Genomic DNA, 21,600 nt, shown 5'->3' with positions numbered 1-21,600 from the left:
TATAAAGGTTGGTTCTATGGGTTGAAGTATCGTAGTTGTCTTGCTTGTAAATGGGGGCATTCTGATGTCGTATGGTTCGCTCTGACATACTCCACACCACACTAGGCCCCTTCGTGCGTACGAGTGCACGTTGGTAGGACCTCCTTGCACTGCGCCCTATGGAAAGCATGTAATTGCTAAACTCTTCCGAGGTCATGTCAGCTATTTCCATGTTCTACCCACTAGGTTTATTTCCCTTGCCTGAACTGACAGACTCTGATACTACAGAGGGGGCCACGGATGTACCAAAGCTCGTACTTTCTTCTTCCTTCATGTTATCGCTGAGGTGAATTGCAAGTTTGCAACATAGTTCAAAGGAAGTAGGATTATCTCAGATCAGGTTGTCATGCAACCTAGCATTTCGAATCCCTAGGAGAAACCTGGGTAACAGTTGAGTGTCACTCAGCTTCTCATTTGCTTCACACCAGGCATTGAGACAACGTATTTTTGCTATGTAGTCCCGCATGTTTTCACCCTCTAATTGCTCTATATTGTAGAGCTACTTGATGGGGCTCCATTTGTAGCCACTAGGTGCGAATCCCAAGATGAATGCCTTTTTCAAGGTGGCGAAGGTGATCATTTCGGCAAGACTTAAGGCTCTGAACCATGTCCCTGCTTTGGAATCCATTGTAAGTCCGAAAGCTCCAACCTTGGTAAGGTCATCGACATCACCAAAGGTACCGCAGGCTTGGGTCATCGACATCACCAAAGGCTTACTCGAATTGTTCAGCATGTTGTATTGGGTCACCAACCCCTGAGAACTTTGGCTCTAGCTTTGCTATATGGTGGGGTTTGGTCTTTGATGAGTCCCTACTACAAATGGCCAACGTGGCCCCCCTTCCTAACCCCTCTGCAGCTCTTCCTAAGGCTTCCAAAGCTCTAGTAGTTTTGTTTGATCCTTGCATCGGTCTCGGATATGGTGGATAATGATAATAGGATCGTAATAGGCCCAGGGATACGATGCAGGTTTTGCAATGGGCACCTACATTAGGGATGCCTAAATGCGGGGCAAGTTGTGGTGGGGCTTGAGTTCCTTGTCCTGTTCCACTAGAGGGAGGTACTGAAAATCTAGGAATCATTGGGGGGTTCAAGGGTCGTATAATCCCTAGTGGGTTAGGGATGAATGCAAGTGCTGCAGATGATGCAGGGGCAATAGACAAGGACGGCAAGTCGTGGAAGGGGCATTGTGGTAGGCCCTCGGGTAACTAACTGAGGGGTTGTTATGGATTGCGCATCGGTCCCCTCGTGTGTCAAAGGGATAGGTTCTCGTGGTACTTGAGTAGACAGGCTGATAGGAAGGAGGCCATGTGGGGGTGGCTACCGTCAATGGTGGTTGTGGGGTAGGGTTTTGATAACCCTGTGCTTGTGCGTTCATCCAAAATGTAGACGATTGTGTCAATTGCACATACAATGTCCAAGGATTGGGTGGTAAGGCCATGGGGTCTATGGACGGCAAAGATGCCTCTGGCCTTTGGTTCAGATGTGGAGGCCACCATGTAAGATCTCCCACCAAAGTACGGGGCAGAGGATTGGAACCAAAGGGTTCGTCCATTGGAGCATAATCCGCTAGATGGTATTGCTCTTCAAGGGGTTCGCTAGACGGAGAGCTGCTTGATAAGCTAGATGCTCAGGAAGTCGTGATGTTTGGGGATCAGGCCTTGGTTGGGCGAACGCATTCACGAAGTCCGCGATATGGGTGGGAGCCCTAGGCTTTGGCCTACGCATCCAAAACATATTGGATACCCTATTAAAAAGAGTAGCACTAGAAGCTACTCTTCAAGGGGTTCGATTGGTGAGGCTGGGAGGCCATACTCTTCAACTTAACTGGTTGAGCCCTCTGTGCCTCTTGCTCTCGCTCTCGATGGAGAGCTGCTTCATAAGTTGGATGCTCAGGAAGTCGTGAAGTTTAGGGATCAGGCCTTGGTTGGGGGAACGCATTCACGAAGTCCGAGATATGGGTGGGAGCCCTAGGCTTTGGCGTACGCATCCAAACACACTGGATACCCTATTGAAAAGAGTAGCACTATGGGGGAGGGAGGAACGGAAGGGGCCACTAGGTTGGTACCCTCTAGCTCTTGAGCCTCCATGTCTGATGAGACGATGCTCATTGATTGTTCTGTGTGAGAGCTAACACTAGCATAAGGCCCATTCACGAAGTCCGGGATATGGGTGGGAGCCCTAGGCTTTGGCGTACGCATCCCAAACATACTGGATACCCTATTGAAAAGAGTAGCACTGTGGGGGAGGGAGGAACGGAAGGGGCCACTAGGTTGGTACCCTCTAGCTCTTGAGTCTCCATGTCTGATGAGATGATGCTCATTGATTGTTCTGTGTGAGAGCTAACACTAGTATAAGGCCAATGCCTGGGGTAAGATTCAAACTCGAGGTACGAAAGTTATAAACCAAAAGCAGCCCAAAGCAACAACGAAATTAAACAAAATGTCTTTATAAGATGCCAAAATGAGCAAATGTCTCATCTTCATTTGGTTTTATGTAAGTTTCAAGAGAAAACTCACAAGATAGAACCCACCTATCCACCCCCAAGACACACATACATATAACATAGTAATTGAACAATTTAAGCCTTGAGTGAGCATGCACGTACACATGTATATAATCATGGAGCAGCCAAACCGCACACGCTATAAGCCTCTTCTTTCAACATTTGCTTTCGTAGCTTGCGTCGCTGCTTGAAATCTTCAGCCTTTAAGTCTAGTACACTGTCACCCAGGATGACTCGCACCAAACCATCAAATAATCTTCGCACGTCTGGTACATCTCCGTGACCCACTTCGGCTCTAGGTAGAGAGAACCATTCTGAGCTCAAGTAGTACCTCCCTACTAACATAGAGTTGTCTGAATAGCTTGCATGTGGATTATCTTTAAAACATTTTCTGTAAAACCCTGTTCCCCTTTTCAATTGGGGCTGTAATTCATTGAAAGGGGTTTGTAGCACACCCGTAATTTGTTGATGCCGCTCATATTCATGCATTGACTTCACATCAACTTCCCCATTCCGAACTTGGACGTATCCCTCTGGTACAAGAATGCCGTAGGACCACAACGATGATGTCATCACAAGCACGTAAACGGGTGTCCCATGACCTCTGCTGATGTTTACCATTGCATGCTTTACTGCATAGAAACCTCCTTGGAATGGAGCGTTCCATTTATGTTTATCTTCTATGAACTTTCGTTCTAAGATGCAAGCAACCCTATCTGGATTAATGGAAACCTGGGAATTCGGGGCTGCACGCTGCATCAGTCTCTCATCCACAACATGGAGTACACCATCCGCAAAGCCAGTAGCAGCATGTTCATCCTCCTGTAAGTCATCAGTAAGCTTTGCAGCTTGCTCAGGTATGACAATCAACCCCTCATTGTCACCACTTGAGCTGCTTGCCCCAGGCGGCCCATTTGCATCTTCTGTATCCGGCACAATATGGAATCCTACATTATCTTCGTCATCTAACCTTCGTTTCTTATTCCTTTCACTTATTTCATCATACGACGCCTTACGTTTTGACTTGGCACAGATATTATTATGGCGTTGCACCTCCTCCTTTGAGGGCCTTGTGAATTGCCAAAGACTTTCCAAAAAGGAAAAATGCTTGGGGAATACCTGTCGCTCGGTTTCAGCATGGCAATATGTATGCTCAACTTCCAAAAATCTGTAGATCCATCGCATTCTAGCATCAGAAGTTTCTTCTTCATCCAAAACGTTTCCTTCAAACTTGTCCCTGACAGGAAATGGGTATCCTTTTGGAACATCAACTACTTTCACTAAAGGGAAGTTAGCAATGAATAAATCTCTATGATAAAAATTTGGAGCAATGTGGGCCGGATCTGTTTTCCTCCATTTTTTATTCTTCCTGCTTTTAGAGGCCTCAGAACCAGTAGAAACAACCTTGCCTTCCAGATCATCAATGGAACCAACGCTCTGCAGATCAATCTGAGCTGGTTCTTGCTCAACCTGCACTGTATCCCACTGGCTTCTACAGTGATTGAGCAACCTGTCTAACAGATCCTGACGGTGCCCAGACCTTGGCAAATCAAGCCTCTTGAGAATGTCTTTCACTGCATGATCATTTCATTAAAATCAGGAAAACAACCATACAAATGGTGTTAATTACTAGTGGAAAACAGAAAAACCAACACTATGATTTTCAATGGAAATTAAGGGGACAAAAATACATACGCTGTGTTTTTTTCATGGCCTTTATGTCCTCCTCTGAGAGGTCTTCCAAGTTCGCAGGCACATCTGCCTTCAATCCAATAGCTTTCTTCAATGAAATTTTGACTCCAGCGGAACACGCCGCCATGGCCTGCACTCACCGTTCAAAGGGAAGAACAGGAAGGAGCTCATCAGCACTGGCCTTGCAGGAAGAAAGCCATTTATATGGTAATTTAAGAGGTATCATTTCTCCTAAAGTATGTAAATCCTAAAATGATGAAATTGATCACTATCCTCAAAACATGTCAACATCCTTCTTCAATTCAAAAGGGAAAATACAACCAAGGTCAAGAGAGGATATTCTTTTTGAGAGGATATCATATGTAATTACATGTGTTGCAAGGTGTGATCTCCGATCATTAGAGCATGCACTATACCTCACACTGAAAAGGATAGATATTCAAGAATACAATTGATTAGAGCCATCACCAATTTTGAAGCTAGAAGATTTGGTGGAATAGGGAGGATATTTTGTGTCGCTTCATAAGAAAGATTCCTTTAATTTGGCTTATAGAGAATCAAACCTCAAGCATAGCAACAAATGGCCAGCCAATAGGAAGCCACACTTAAAACTATTAAAAACAAAGATGAAAAATCAACAAATGAAAATAAATCGCATCTCCATGGTAAGTAAAATGTAGTAAAAATAATTCTCAAAGCATTCAAATAAATATATTATATCTCAAATATCCTCAACTAGTAACATTTCAAGATTTCTCAAATTTTGAAAGTTGCACTATAACCTTTTCACTCTCATAAAAAATGCCATCATCAACCTCATTATCAATTTCATCATCACCTTTTGTATTATTTTCTTCATCATCAATTTTATCATTCTCATCTAAGGCTCATCCTCACTTTCATGTACATCTCCTCCTTGTTGATGGCATAAACATTAGTGGGTTCATCTCCTTCCCAAGTAGCCACCTTAAGGCGTGTGTATGCATAGGGTATGCATGCAGCACACTAGATGCATCATGACACTTTCGGAAAATCTTGGATCGAAGATCCGGGTACACAAATCTTGTCATTTCGGAACAACAAACCATTCTGAATCACACACTAACCGCTTGCCGCCTGGATCCTAGGTGGCATAATCCCCGAGTCTTGGTCAATCATGGAAGTCCGCATCCAAGACCTTTTGCCACTAAGAATTGAAATGACTATAAGTTGCGCAAAGCCCTCTCAATGATGAAAATAGGTCAGAGGATATCTCGGTAGATCACATGGCATTTACCATCCGAATCCAACTTGGAGCATAAGCTACACTGTTCAATGAATCCTTCCGATTTCAAAATCAAAATCTTGCATTAACTCTACCTATCTAGCTTTTCTCCCCCTTAAATCATTCCCATCACACGCATACTTGATTGACTGATCATAAATCTGGAACCATAAAGACAGTGTCTCCAAACCTTAAGAGCATACACCACTGCATAAAGTTCCATCTAGCCTGTATCTCCCTTAAATCATTCCCATCAAATGCATAATTGAATGACTGATGATCAGTCAATACGAAAAATCTGGAACCATACAGATAGTGTCTCCAAACCTTAAGAGCATACACCACTGCATAGAGTGATATTAAGTGTCATCTAGCTTTTTTTGGTCTACCATCTTGGAACAGTGCTGCCCCAATCACATAATCACTCGCATCACCCTCTAAAACAAAAGGCCGGGCAATGCTAGAATGGGTGGTTTCTTGACACTTACATCAAAAGCCAGGTTCAAGTCTTCATTCCAAGTGATAGGTTGATTGGACCAGCATCCACAACCTTTCAATACATTAGTCAAGGGAGCCGTTATTTTAGAAAAATCACGCATTGATTTCCTTAAAAAGACAGTGAACCATAAGAAAGAACTAAGTTGTGTTGAATACAATCTAGATCAATGCTAACACCTTCTCAAGAAATCTTGTGTCCTAAGTAAATGATTTTCTTCATGAAGAAGTCACATTCACTCATCTTGGCATATAATTGATTCTGTCTCAACAAAGCTAAGACGATCCTAAGGCTTCAGTTCCCCATCAGTTTGCCATGACACCGCTCCAAGTGGACGCCCTCTTCCAGACCGTGACATTTCTTCACAGAGTTTGGGCCCTTCCTCAGTGGAAATTACTGAGATTGGCACTCGAGTCATCCCGACACCTGGCACAGAGAGGCTTTGATACAGCATGGTATGCGCGAGTGCCCGCATGGTTTGATAGCCACGGTATCCAAATGGATAGGCTCCCCCCCTTTCAATACAGCGTGGATGCACCACTAGAGCTCCTTCCACATGATGAAATTAACCGTATCGTATGGTTAGACCTTCTCCAGCTTCACACATCTCGGGCTTGGGAGGGGGATCAGGAGTTCCCCACCAAGACCCAGTTCTATCATGATCACTTTCTGAGGATATCAGAGCATGGTCTCATCATCAGGCCCCAATACCTCGAGGATAGGAGAGCTTCACATGCCTTGCACATTGCTATTGGACAGATACGAGTCTCGTCCCATCAGCTGCGGATTGAGGATGGGAGAGCGGCCGGCATACATAGAGAGTAGCGGGTCTGTAGACTATGCACCATGGAGTAGGTCGAGACAAAGGAGCATCTTCTATATGTTTGTCCGACTTACTATGAGATCCGAGGGCGATACCACTGCCTCTTTCAGGAGGGGCTCGGCTTCGAACCAGTCACACGGCTGATACATTTCCCCGACCAGATTTGCATTGGGCTCTACCTGATCAAGATGCGGAGACACAGAGATTCCCTTATGCGGCAAGATAGAGATCAGCTACAATCGATGCCTCAGGACACTGAGCTAGACCAAGCACAGACACGCATCACTGATTTTTACGCATCTGAGCCAGCGCCAGAAGCGATCGAGGGGGAGGAGCTCGAGGAGACGAGAGCACTATGGATGAGGAGTGAGACCCGTCATTACCACGATATGGCTGGACGAGAGACGTGAAGACCACACACGACACATGGGGCGGCCAGAGCACGCACGATTGAGGTTCGACCTACCTCAGCCCTCCTCGGAGGGGACCGCCAGAGACGAGGCATTACTCTTGATGTAACCCATCGGATACAGAGATCCATGAGAGCGCGCTGCTCGCCCCCATGGGAGACAGCCTGACAAACACGGATACATGAGCTCTTTGCATCACATCAGAGGGCCATCAGAGAGCCGGGCTATATAGAGCCTCCACATGTACTTGAAGCTCTGGTTCTGAGTAGTTGATTGCCCTCTATTTTCTACTATTTTTTTGTACTAGTTGTACTAGGGGTTTTTTTGCATTCTTATCTTTAGCACTCAGCAAGGGGCTTAGTGTGCCCTTTGCTTCAGCCCACAAAGGCTTGTATGGGTTACATATATCTTGTATCTTTCTCTCATAGACCCGCGAGGTCTCCTGAAGACATTAATACAACTTCTTTCTTTCTTTCTCAACTTTAGGGTCAAGAATGTTGAGAACCTAAGATCATTAAGCACAACCAAAAATATATGATACTTATTGAAATTTTACCTTTGAATGGTGTAGAAGATCTTGCGTACCATAATTTTGATTTTTACATCATCCCGATCTAAGGTCTATAGCAAAAGTTATGGCCTCTCCAAGCAGAGCCTTTGGGCCTTCTGGGACCATTCTGCACCACGTATTGATACACTGTCTCTACCACCCCTCAAGATTCATGTTGAAACTTGACCTTGGAATGGTGTACTACAATTTTGGATTTTACATCATCTCAATTGGAGGTCTATGGCAAAAGTTATGGCCACTGCAAGCAGAGATTATCGGCCTTCTGGGACTGTTCTTCACCGTGTAAATACGCGGTCTCTACCACCCCTCAAGCTTCTTGTTGAAATTTGAACTTTGAGTGGAGTAGATGAGATTGAATACTACAATTTTTATTTTTATATAATGTCGATCAAAGGTCTGTAGCAAAAGTTATGTCCTCTGCAAGCGAAGATTCTAGGCCTTCTAGGACCATTCTGCACCACGTATTAATAAGCGGTCTCTACCACCCCTCGAGATTTACCTTGGAATGGTGTAGATGAGCTTTAGTACTATGATTTTGGCTTTTACAACATCTCAATCGGAGGTCTGTAGCAAAAGTTATGGCCTTTCCAAGCGGAGTAATATGTTGTCTCTACCACCCCTTGCTTCATGTTGAAAGTTGACCTTAGAATGGTGTAGATGAGCTTAAGGACTGCAATTTTGTTGTTACATCATCTCGATCGGAGGTCTTTAGCAAAAGTTATTACCTTTGCAAGCAAAGATTCCCAGCCTTCTAGGACCATTCTGCATCGCGTAGTAATATGTTGTCTTTACCACCCCTCAAGCATCATGTTGTAATTTGACCTTGGAATGTTATAGAAGATCTTGAATAGAAGTTATTGCCTTTGTAACTACAAATTTGGGGCCTTCGAGGACCATTCTGGATAGCATATTATTACAAACCTTTAACTCCCTTGAAAGATACATGCTTAAGGTTGACTTGATAAAATTTCAGATGATTTTTAAAAATATCATTAAGAAAATATTAAATGAATGGGACCTCAAGTACGGCTCAAGAAGTGGTAAACTTGCTATGTTGCAAAGGATTCAATTGTCTAGTTCCTTGCATGTTGCCTTTCCTTTCAATCATAAATCCAATCGATGTGGCTTGAAATCTGTTACACAACTTGTTCTACTATTCTCTCTCTTTTTCATCAAGCCAAGCTTGCACTGATTAGAATGATATGGCATAAAGCTAGCTTCTATATACAAAACTACTTTATGATAACACAACATGTTCTACTATATTCTCTCTTTTTCATCAAGCCAAGCTTGCACCGATTAGAATGATATGGCATAAAGCTAGCTTCTATATACAAAACTACTCTATGGCAACACAAGTAGTATAATATGTGCCATGATGGCTCATGTCTTTAGGTATGTAGCTCTTTACAAGGCTAGGCATAAAGCTCCCAAAGTCTAAAAGCATCATAATTTTCCAAATAGGATCATGTCTCATAATTCAAGCTTACAAGGCTCTTTCATCTTAGACCGGCACTAGTGTTCTTGTGTAGCAAGGTTTCTCTCCCTCTTGACGGGTGTTTGCAACCAAGAAAACACCACTTAGAGCCCACAATCACCTGTAGCCACTCAAATCTCCTCCATTCTGCTGCTGAAATATCACACCCCCAAGAAGGTGCCGCATACATGGCAGTTGACCTCACTAGAGTGTCGAAAAGCCAACACTTCATCGGTGGATCCTGGAAGTGCACCTGGAAGCACTGTCGCTCTAGTCGGGCCAAGGCACCATGCCCTCGTGTGAGTCGTGCTTTGGCTGTGTGGGTCATTGTGAAAATTGGCCCAAGTATGTGTAGGACTGCACAATCTCCACTATCTGACATTTGACTTGTTCAAACACATACCATATTGCTCTCCAAAGTCGACTTCCCTTGGTCTGGCAAGCCTCAAGATTGCATAAAGTAGAGAGTCTCGGATAATTCTTCCACTTAAGTACCCTTATAGGTTTGGCATAATTGAAGTTTCTCAGGAGGAGGCTAGCCCAATCTGCCTCACAATGCAAAACAACTTTAATCACCCACGAGGCAGCTAGTTTGGAACCTACCTATTGGATGTTAATAATTCCTAATTCCCCCTCTTTTTTAGGTCTTGTGCAAAAGGACCACTCACCTTGGTAATTCTTCTTTTAGTGTCAGTGCCTCCCCAAAGGAAAGAGCAACAGAGCCTAGTAAACTTTTGACACTCGTATGTAAAGCTATGTCGGTGAAGCACTGTGTAAGAGGTGTTGAAGATCATGACCTTGGTCTTCCCAAGGTTAACCATCAGGTCTCTCTCTCTGCAGAACACCTCTAGGGCATCTAGATGTCTCTGTAGTCCCTCTACCGAAGATGACAGGAGGACTATGTCATCCGCGTATAGTAGAATCTGTATCATCAAGTCTGCTAGTGGTGCTCCCTCGCCTCCTAAACGGTCTATGAAAGATGTAATCTCATCAATGTAGAGCCCGAAGAGAGTCGGTGAGAGAGGGCGTCTCTGCTTTACTCCGATCGTGCTCTCAACCCAGTCTGATAGGCCTCCTAGGACACGAACTCTCCCTTTGACGGACTCGTATAGGCTCACCACTCCCTAGATCAAAACCTCTGGAATCTACACATCCTGTAGTCTCCTGATCATGCGGGATCGCGGGACATTGTCGAAGGCCTTCCCAAAGTCTACAAAACAAGCGTAGACTTTCCGTAGACTTTCTGGCATCTCGACCTTGCCAGGGTGAAGATGTGGTCTAGAGTGGAGTGCTGTCTCCGGAAACCTGCCTGCCCTAGAGCATGCTGCCCATGTGCCTCTGTATGGCTGTTGATCTCCCTCTCCATACAGATCTTGGCTAGCGTGTGGCCAATCATGAGAGTGCAATAGTTCCCAATATCCATGGGGTCGCCTGCCTTGTGTATCAGTACGATAATAGTGGTACTCCATGAGGGTGGGAAGCCATGACATATGGCGTGGTTGAACATCTGTGCTAGTACCGGAGCCAAAACCTCCTGTCCATGATCGAAATGCTCAATCCATAGCCCCTCATGGTCCTGTGCTCTCCCGTTATGAAGCCGGCTGAGTGCAGCCCGCATATTCTGTGCAGTGAACAAGCGGCAAGTGGTGGGCCTAGGCATAGTGGACATATCGGGTGGTACCTGCATCGGGACATCATAAAGAGAGCATGCATAAGTGTGCCAAACACCTGGGTCTGTGATGGGTATAAGTGGCTTCCCCTCCGATAGAAACCCCCAACCAATGGTGGGATCCCCCCCTCGAAATGAAGTGATCACCTCGTCCATTCTGTAGGTGAGGAAGGTGTGAGGTGAGCTCTCATCTCTTTGCACTCATCATCATACCAAGGATTCTGTGGCATCTTCCCTAGTGAGGCACGTGCAGATCGAGTCGTGGGGAAGGACCTGATGGCTGCGTCCATGACTACTGTGGCAAGGGTGTTTGAGGCGTGGGCGAGGTCTACAACATCTCCAAGTAGTAGGGCTGGAAGTCGGTTGCTCACGTACACGAGTGGGCGTGGGGGGACCCTCCCTGTGACTCGTATAGTGGTAGAGATACAAAAGGCTAAGTACGAGTGATCAGCACCGAGTGGGGAGGGGGCACAATAAAGTCGTATATCCATGTGGTAAAGGCCAAGGGACCCAATAGATAGTCCACTATGCTTGTCCCTCCGCCATGTGGGAACAAGTGAGACCACCGGATGATGGCCATCTCTGTAGACCATTGTAAATGATCAAATCATGAACAGCCCCTAGCTCAAGTAGATGTCGTCCATACTCTTTCACCTGTGGTGCATCTACAGAGTGTCTCACTATCCCGAGCTCAACTGCATCTAGTTCTGGTACTATAAGGGAATCCGATGCAAAGTTTAGTAGCCCACCTGCCTATTCCCTGTGTGTGCATTGAAGTCACCAAGAAGGAGGATGTTTGTGACCACAATGTAAATATCCTAAGTCAAAGTACAGTTGACCATTTATTTGATCATAATTAAAGAGTTTTATATGTGTTAATTATGGTCAAAGAGTTCTTTTAATGGTCAAAGAATTGACTACGGTCAAAGATACTTGACTCTCGTCAAGTAAACTTGACCTCGGTCGGGGAGACTTGGTTTATTACCAAGAGGGTTAACTGCGGTTAACCAGAGAACTACAGAGCTGACTACGGTCAGAGGGTGTTGACTTCGGTCAACGAGACTTGGCATGCGCCAAGAGGGTTAACCACGGTTAACCAAGATGTGCCAACTTCGGTTGGAGAGTTGTGCCAACTTCGGTTGGAGAGACTTGGCTATAATTAAGGCGCCTCGACCCTTGGTCAAAGCTCCTTAATTATGATCAAGAGTGTTGACTCCGGTCAACCAGAGAATAAATATATATTTTTATATTTGTTTAGGTGTGCACATGTATTCAGTGGGGACGCCCACCGTGACTAGAATTAGTCCACAGTGTATTATTTGCATGCAAAGCGCTAACAATTAATGGGTGCCATGGTGGTACGCTTTAATTAATTGTTGCAAGTACTAGGAAGAGTTATTTTTCCTAAGTGCTGCGGGAGCCTAACAAGCATCTAGGAGGCGGTTCGCGTGACCAAGTGCTTTGAAGACTCCAGAGTGGCCCTTAGTGGCATGTAATAGGACTTAGTCTAGATTTTAGACAAGTGGCATGTTTCCAATTTGAAATGAGCTTGAAGCTCTTGTAATGATTCATTCACGTTTTGGATTTTATGTATCATACAGCTCTACGCTGAACTCTTGTATCAGATTCTCTCTTCAAGAAATAAAATACCTTCGGGGGGGGTCCAGCCCGACATGTTGCCCTGGGCCCTAGCAGTGTGTAGAGAGAGAGCTCTTATGAGTATTTCTGCAGATAATTACGAGCGTGAGCATCCACGAGAGAGAGAGCTAGCGATTACATTGGTATCAGAGCACAGCTATACTGTCTTTTTAGACAGTGACGATCCAAGGAATTAGTATTCCGATGCGTGATGATGAGGGCGCACGATATTTGAGCCTGCGCAATAAGATTGGCGTACGGGAGGCTTCATAGTCCGTTCTCCTTATGCTAGTCCTTGGGTGACGATCTAAAGCTTAAAGGCCGTGACGACCCAACAAGGAGTTTACTTCTACCCGGTACTATCTTCTATGCACGGGGCCTTGCAACTCAATAGCAAAGGGAATGTCTCCGTCGAACGGTGAAGGGGTATCAAGGAACAATATCTCCGTCGAACGGCGAAGGGGTATCAAGGAGGTCACTAGATGGTATGCCCAAAGAAGTTCACGGAAGTTTTCGATGTCCTTGTGAAGGCACAGAATAATGATCAGGCGCGGGTGTGGCACTCTGCACAGGCACGTTGACGCGATGGTGCGACGACAGACGTGACCCATGAAATTTTCTTTCTTTCTTTTTCGTCGTCGATTATCTGCGCTGCACATAGAAGGCTCCAGGGATGCGTGACGCCGACCAAGTCAGCCAACGTTGAGAACCTTAGGCTTACGTGGCAGCCAGCAGGGCAGGTGACGTGGCACATGCGTACACGTGGTGCTGATGTGGCAGGCCTCGGTGGTGACGTGTCATGCTGATGTGGCAGACTAAGTGGATGCTGACATGGCACAAGCATGTGCAGAGAGCAGACACGTGGCAGCCAGCCTGGCAGGCCAGTGGTTAAGTTAACCCTGGTACAGTTAATCCTGGTTGGTTGACCCGTGGTTAGTGAAACCCTGGTTAAGTTAACTACAGCTAGTTAACTCTGGTTAGTTGAGCCAGTATCTAGTTAGTTCAACCTTGGTCCAGTTAATCTGGCCTAGCCAGACCAGTTTGGTTGGTGTAACCAGTCCAGTTAGTCTAGTTGCAGACTAACCAGACCAGAACCAGTCAGTCTGGTTAGAGTAACCAGCCAGTTACTCCATCTGGTTACTGTTTCAAAAAAAAAAAAAGAGACAGTTGCAAAGACTGTTTCTGCTAGCAGATTTCACCTACCTGTCAAACTTTTACTGTCAGAAAAGCAGCAGAAAAGCAGAGAAATCAGAGATTTGCAGAAAAAGGGTATGCATGCCTTTGAGCAGTGAAAAGAGGGAAAAACAGATGCTTTTTGAAGTCATTTGCAGTAGCCAGAAAAGAGGCACACAGCTTTAAGTTTATGCCTTGAGTTGACAGCCAGTACTGGCATAGATTGTTAAGGCAAGACACCTCTTGTTGAGGTAAATTTTCTCTTTGAAAAGCGAAGGCAGCGTGCATCAGTTGCATACACAGTGTGTGTGAGAAATTTGCAGATCTCAGACGAGTTGTAAGAAAATGGCTCAATCACCTATCCAGTGGGATTCACAAGATAGGGATGCGCATCCAAATCAGAGAAGTGTGCAACAAACTCAGTAAGAATTTGAGCAGATGGTACGCACTCGTATACAAGAGATGGAAAATCTCATAAAGGATCCAAGGGCTCAGCATTTGTTTCAAGCAGAAGCTATGCCTAATGCAGTATATGACGTGCCAATGCCAGAGGCACACTCTCGTGTACAGCCAGAGAAAGAGAGATCTCATAGGGGACGGTCTCATAGCAAGAAGAGATCGAGGCATCCTCACCGATCTCCTAGTCCATCACCGTCTACCTCGAGTTCGACTTCTGTATCTTCTGTATGAGATAAACCATCAAGGAAAAGAAGGAAACACAAGAAGTCTAGGAAGAGTAAGTCATCTAGAGAGACCAAGGAATTCAAAGAGAGAGGTAAATCTGTCCAGTTTATGACCTACAATGGATAGTATGGTCATACAGACAAAGCATTGCAGTTCATCAGGCAGTTTGATGTTGTGTTTGGTACAGAAAAGTTTTCAAAATCCTCCAAGTTAAGAATGGTCAGTTTGCACTTGACAGCGACAGCTAGTGCATGGTGGAGTGCACAGACCACAGATAGGTCAGCCCCAAAGAAGTGGAAGGACTTCAAGAAAGCCTTCTACCAGCAGTTTATGCCTAAACAGTTTAGAGACCATGTTCTTCAAGATTGGGACAGTTTGCATATGGATGCAGGAGATACAGTGGATGTGTACAACCAAAAGTTTTGGGATGCTTATTTGCAGGTTGCACCTTTCAAAAAGATCTCCAAAGGAACCCAAATGAGAAAGCACAGAGCAGGTCTCAGTCCAACAATCCAGGCAGTAGTGAATGCTTTGGGGGCAAAGAACATTCAAGACCTTATGCATTCAGCTTCAGTAGCTAGTCTTGTGCCGTTACAAGATCCATCCACGGTACTATCCTTGCATGCAGGACATGCCGAAAGAAAGAAAACTGATTTTTTAAAATCAGAAAAGAAAGAGTATCCCAAGGTTGAAAAGAAAGGGTTTCAGCCTCAGAAGCCGAGGGGTACTCAGTTTTCAAAGACTTATAAAGGAAAATCTCCATTCACCCCTGAACAGATAGCTGAATTCCGTAGAGATGGGAAATGCTTCAAGTGCGGCAAAGAGGGGCATGTGGCTGCCCAGTGCCCAGAAAAGCCTTCAACTTCGAAGGGAAAAGAGGCAGAGAAACCACGGGGACCGCAAAAGCCAATGGTAGGAGGAATTCCTAACATATTGGGTCATGTTTCAAACCCAGAAGAATGAGAATTACCCCTATCATGGGGCAAAGTCAGAGACCAGCAAGCGCTAATTTTATTTGATCCAGGGGCTACTGATAATTTCATATCAGAGGACCTAGCCCTAAGGCTGGGAATAAAGACGGAGGAGTTGGGCAGGGCTTTGGATGCCGATCAGATGTTCTGTGGGAATCCTGTGCAGTCACTCCCTTGATAGGGAAGCTCCGTCTTCATGTACAGAGTTATGTGGATTAGGAAGACTTCTTCATTTCTCCACTGAAACATCATGATGTAGTCTTGGGAATGCCTTGGTTTCATCGCACGGCAGTGAAGTTGACTCTTCCTGAAAGAGTGCTGGAGTTTGTGCATAGGGGGAAAAACCAGCGTTTAGTTGCCAGGAATAAAGGGGAGACTATCCCCATTGTATCTGATGTTACATGTGGTAAAGCAATAAAGTATGCAATTTCCGCGTACATGGTTTTTGTAAAAGAAAAAGAGAATGATATGCATGCTGAACTGAATGATGCAGACAAAGATAAGTTTCAGTTTCTTGTAAACTCAAAAGATTGCTTTTCTGATGCTTTGCCAGGGGAGTTACCCCCAGAGAGACCAGAAGATCATCAGATAGAGTTAATGCCTGGTAGTGAGCCACCAAACAGACCACCTTATAGAGCCAGTGCGACTCAGAGAGAGGAGATTATGGCTCAGGTACAGGACTTGTTGTCCAAGGGGTTGATTCAGCCCAGTTCTTCTCCTTTTTGTTCCCTTGTACTGCTAGTACAGAAGAAAGATGGCTCATTCCGTATGTGCATCGATTACCGCGCACTAAACAAAATGACCATCAAGAATAGATTCCCTATTCCGTGCATTGATGATGTGCTGGATCAGTTAAATGGAGCTTCAGTTTTCAGCAGGATAGACTTAAAAAGTGGCTATCACCAAGTGAGGATACAGCCTCAGGATGTGCACAAGACAGCGTTCCGCACTACATTCGGGTTGTATGAATACTTAGTGATGCCTTTTGGGTTTACAAATGCTCCAGCCACATTCAATAGAATGATGGATCGCATCTTCCGAAAGTACAGCCATTTCACGGGTACTTTCTTTGATGATATCCTAGTCTTTTCAAAGACCGAAGAAGAGCACAAGGAACATCTTGCTATAGTTTTTCAAAAGCTGAGAAATCATCAGCTCTATGCAAACAGCAAGAAAAGTGAATTCTTCTTGGAAGAAATCCATTATCTGGGGCATATAATATCCAAGAATGGGATACAGATGGATCCAGCAAAGATCCGTGCCATTCAGGAATGGCCAGAGCTGAAAACTGTGCATGAAGTTCGAAGTTTCCTAGGCATGTGTTCTTACTACAGAAGGTTTATCAAGCATTTTGCTGATATCGCAGCTCCATTACATGACCTTACTAAGAAAAATGCAGCCTTCACATGGGGAATATCACAGAAGAACGCATTCAATACACTCAAGGAGAAGTTGACTATAGAGCCTATTCTTGTAGTCCCGGATCTTTATCAACCTTTTGATGTTGATTGCGATGCTTGTGGAGAGTGTGTTGGGGCTGCATTACATCAGAATGGACATGTAGTAGCCTACGAGAGCCAAAGATTGCGTGATGTAGAAAGATATCTGGGAATCTATGAGAAAGAGTTATTGGCTGTAATTCATGCCATCCATACATGGAAGCACTATCTTTTGGGTGCAGATTTTACTGTTAAAACAGATCACCAAAGTCTGAGATACTTTTTGACTCAGACCAAGCTTTCCGAGAAGCATATGAAATGGGAAAACATGCTGTCAATGTATCATTTTCAGATTGTCCATACCCCAGGAATTCGGAACAGAGTGGCAGATGCCTTGTCCCGAAGACCCCGGGTCAATAATGTGACTATTGCTTATCATCAGGACCTAGAAGGCATGAGGGAGCAATATGGTAGTGATGCAGATTTTGGTGAGATTTTACAACAAATGCAAGAGGGGCAATCCACCAGTCACTATTCCCTGAAAGATGGGTATCTAATGAAAGATGATTGCCTATGCATCACCCAGGAGATGAGGAAAAAGATTTTGGAGGAATGCCATGCACCTCCTTATGCTGGACATAGAGGAATTACAGCAACAACTCTAGCACTAGAGAGTATTTCTTTTGGCCAGGGATGCGGAAAGATATACATCAGTTTGTTACTGAATGGCTTACGTGTCAGAAAGTGAAGTATGACAGACGGAAGGCACCTGGCCTACTTATGCCTCTTCCCGTGCCTCACGCACCATGGGGAAGTATTACAATGGACTTTATTTTTTATTTGCCAAGATCAAAGTCAGGGAATGATGGGATTTGGACTATCATTGATAGATTCAGCAAGCAAGCTCATTTCATTCCGGTTCGCAAAGCCATAAAGGCAGATCATATGGCTAAGCTTTTCATGGCACAGATCTTTAAGCATCATGGTATGCCTAAGTCCATTGTTAGTGATCGAGATCCCGGAATGACCAGTCTATTCTAGAGAGCTTTATTTGATAACATGGGGACGAATCTGAATTTTTCTTCTTCTTTCCATCCCCAGACAGATGGTCAAAGTGAAGTAGCAAATTCTACAACATTGGATATGCTGAAATGCTACGTGGGTCACCAAGGTTCAGACTGGGAAAAGTACCTACCATTAGTAGAGTTTGCTTACAATAATACAGTACACAGCTCTACAGGGGCCCCCTTTGAGGTCATTTATGGGAAGGTGATTTTGCCACCTATATTGAGGACCAAAGATGAAATATTTGCAGCTGATCAGTTTGTGAGAGACCTCCAGACAGCTTACAGCCAAGTCCGGACAGCAATCGAAAGGTCTCAAGAGAAACATAAAAGAGCTGCAGATGAGCATAGGAGACAGTTAGATCTCAAGGAAGGGGATTGGGTACTTTTGAAGTTTGAAAAAGCTAGGCTCCGCAAGTTTAAAGGCAAACAGAAAGTGTATGCAAAGTTATCTCCCAGATACTATGGCCCTTTCAAGGTTACAGAAAGAATAAATGAGGTTCCATACAGGTTATCATGCCAGAGCATTGGAGAATTCACAATGCATTCCATGTGAGTCTTCTAAAGAAATTCCAGGGGCCAGAGCCTACAGAGCCAATATCAAAGGATCCACCAGAAGTGGATGAGCTGGAGGAGGTCCTTCAGCCAGAGCAAATTGTGTACCATACTGTACGCAAAGGCCCTCAGGGCAAGGAGTTTTACAGGTATCTTGTAAAATTCAAGAATTATACGGCATTAGATGCCAAGTGGATGGACAAAGACATGTTATTCGATCATCCACAGCTTTTGGATGTTTACAAGGAAGCTTTTCAGTTGAGGTCAACTAAATAGAAGCCGAGGGGATGTCACCACAATGTAAATATCCTAAGTCAAAGTACAGTTGACCATTTATTTGATCATAATTAAAGAGTTTTATATGTGTTAATTATGGTCAAAGAGTTCTTTTAATGGTCAAAGAATTGACTACGGTCAAAGATACTTGACTCTGGTCAAGTAAACCTGACCTCGATCGGGGAGACTTGGTTTATTACCAAGAGGGTTAACTGCGGTTAACCAGAGAACTACAGAGCTGACTACGGTCAGAGGGTGTTGACTTCGGTCAACGAGACTTGGCATGCGCCAAGAGGGTTAACCACGGTTAACCAAGATGTGCCAACTTCGGTTGGAGAGTTGTGCCAACTTCGGTTGGAGAGACTTGGCTATAATTAAGGCACCTCGACCCTCGGTCAAAGCTCCTTAATTATGATCAAGAGTGTTGACTCCGGTCAACCAGAGAATAAATATATTTTTTTATATTTGTTTAGGTGTGCACATGTATTCAGTGGGGACGCCCACCGTGACTAGAATTAGTCCACAGTGTGTTGTTTGCATGCAAAGCGCTAACAATTAATGGGTGCCATGGTGGTATGCTTTAATTAATTGTTGCAGGTACTAGGAAGAGTTATTTTTCCTAAGCGCTACGGGAACCTAACAAGCATCTAGGAGGCGGTTCGCGTGACCAAGTGCTTTGAAGACTCCAGAGTGGCCCTCAGTGGCATGTAATAGGACTTAGTCTAGATTTTAGACAAGTGGCATGTTGCCAATTTGAAATGAGCTTGAAGCTCTTGTAATGATTCATTCACGTTTTGGATTTTATGTATCAGACAGCTCTACGCTGAACTCTTGTAACAGATTCTCTCTTCAAGAAATAAAATACCTTCGGGAGGGGGTCCAGCCCGACATGTTGTCCTGGGCCCTAGCAGTGTGTAGAGAGAGAGCTCTTATGAGTATTTCTGCAGATAATTACGAGCGTGAGCATCCACGAGAGAGAGAGCTAGCGATTACAATGTCCCCCTGCTTGGAGAATTCAGTGATATCATCCTGAATCAACTCATACGAGCTGTGCCCTTCTGTGGTGACCTCACATGCATAGGATGTAGTATCTGGAGGGAAATAACACACTGCTATGAGAATCGGTCGTGTGTCTGGTAGCTGGACTCGTATCCACATGTGTCGCTTATGCTCCTCTCTCCGTGCCACTGATATGAAAGGTCTCATGTGTGATCTAAAGAGGATAGCCACTCCCCCCGAACCCCACACACCAGTGAGATGACTCCCACGTATATCCTGTCACAGTGGGCAGTCCTCTCTCGGGGCTCTCATGTGTCTCAATGTAGAAGACCATGTGCACCTGGATGTGCCATTGCAATTCTACACTGCAATTCTCAGTCCACTTTGTGTCCCCTTGGCCCGACACCGTCATAATTCACCCTCTTCTTTCTCTTCCTTTTCTTCCTTCTCCCCCCCGGTCCTAATCTCCTCTCTCGGATGATCACCCTACCATCTCTGTATGCAGCCCATTTCCCTGCTTCTCTCGCTGCCATGACGTGTACCATACCTTCCCTCTGGTGTTCCTGCTGTAGGAGGGTGAGGTCATCGTCCAAGTAGATCCGGGTTCCTTTCAAGGTCACCCTCGTGCTCACGAGGGTCTTCCTATCCATGGCTGTTCGGAGCTTCATCACAAGTGGCCTTGTGGGTGCATCAGGCTTGCCAACTCTCCAAGCTGTTTCACATGTCAAGTTCACACCTATTTTGGTGAACAAAGCATCTGCATCTGCCATAGGAGTATCTCCTACTGTGAGGCCTCAGACTAAGACATTTAGGGCTTTACTGTTTCTCCTTTTATCCTCCTCTAGAGCATCTGAAATGAACTCTTTCTTGGGGACAGCAATACCTTTCTCGACCACATCGCTCCATTCCAAGATTGCAGCCTCTCCTTTCTTGATTTTCTGGGTGAATTCAGCATGTTTACCCTTCATAGTGTCTTGCAAGAATGCCAAGTCTTTTCTGAGTTTTTCATTCTCAGATTTCAGTTCACCTATGATATTGCAGCCTTCTTCTAAAGTCCCCTTTGCCCCTTTGAGCTGCTTCATTTGTTCCCTAATGATGTTCAGCTGCTCATGTAGGGATGGCTGAAGCTCCCCTTCATCTCCATGTGTATTTGCCTTCAATTTTACATTCTCGTCTTGAAGACTAATCACCTGAGCTTCCAAGCTCTCTATCTTGGATGTAAGAAGACTGTTTTTCATGTCCATATCTCGCATCATATCCATCTGCATTAACGAGCGCGCACGAGAGAGAGAGAGAGAGAGAGAAAGAGAGAGAGAGTGAGTGAGATGTGTTAACGAATGCGGGAGGCCTCACAGCCCTATGGGACAAAGTACAACAACTAGAAAGAAACTCATACAAGCCACAACGGGCTGAAGCAAAGGGCACGCTAAGGCCCTTCCTGAGTGCTATGCTAAACTAAACTATAGCTATAAAGCTCAAAAATTCAAAAGCTCAGAGCAGAACAAAACTAGAGCTGGGCTCTGAGGAAGCTCTGGCTCAATAACCGAAACCCGGCACTATAGTGTACTCCGATGGGCCGCAAAGATGTGTCCCTGATCTGCCTCTCAGGCTCTCTCCCGCTATGGAAGAGGGCATAGTCTCCTCGACCTCTGTATCCGATGAGCTATGTCAAGAGTGATGCCTCATCTCACGCGGTCTCCTCTAAGTAGGGCGAGGATGGGTCGGACCTCAATCATGCGTGCTCGGTTCGCTCGTCGTGTCGTGCGTGGACTCTGTGTGTCTTGCTCGGCAGTAGTATCATGTTGTCTCTGTCCGCTGCATGCTACCCGCATGTTTGCAAGCTCCTCGTCCTCTACA

At 45.0% G+C, this 21,600-nt stretch overlaps 1 protein-coding gene across 6 annotated transcripts in view; it reads right to left on the bottom strand.

Annotated features, from left to right (window-relative positions):
* Positions 1-2,515: 2,515 nt before the first annotated feature.
* LOC147888309 (uncharacterized) overlaps positions 2,516-21,600 on the bottom strand; it is a 52,663-nt gene continuing 33,578 nt past the window's right edge. For all 6 annotated transcript variants that reach the window (XM_087393579.1, XM_087393580.1, XM_087393578.1 and 3 more), the window contains 2 exons: positions 4,238-4,364; positions 2,516-4,116 (listed from right to left, as the gene is read on the bottom strand). In XM_087393579.1, coding sequence (XP_087249705.1) covers positions 2,657-4,116; positions 4,238-4,361 — 1,584 coding nt within the window. In that variant the 5' untranslated portion in view covers positions 4,362-4,364 and the 3' untranslated portion in view covers positions 2,516-2,656. The remainder of the gene's footprint in view (positions 4,117-4,237; positions 4,365-21,600) is intronic.

Source organism: Dipteris shenzhenensis, chromosome 22 (assembly GCF_047967505.1).
Source record: "Dipteris shenzhenensis isolate YYH24624 ecotype China chromosome 22, Dip_SZ_1.0, whole genome shotgun sequence".
Taxonomy (NCBI): Eukaryota; Viridiplantae; Streptophyta; class Polypodiopsida; order Gleicheniales; family Dipteridaceae; genus Dipteris; species Dipteris shenzhenensis.
The sequence above is the reverse complement of the archived record's forward strand: the minus strand, read 5'-3'. Positions and strand labels throughout refer to the sequence as shown.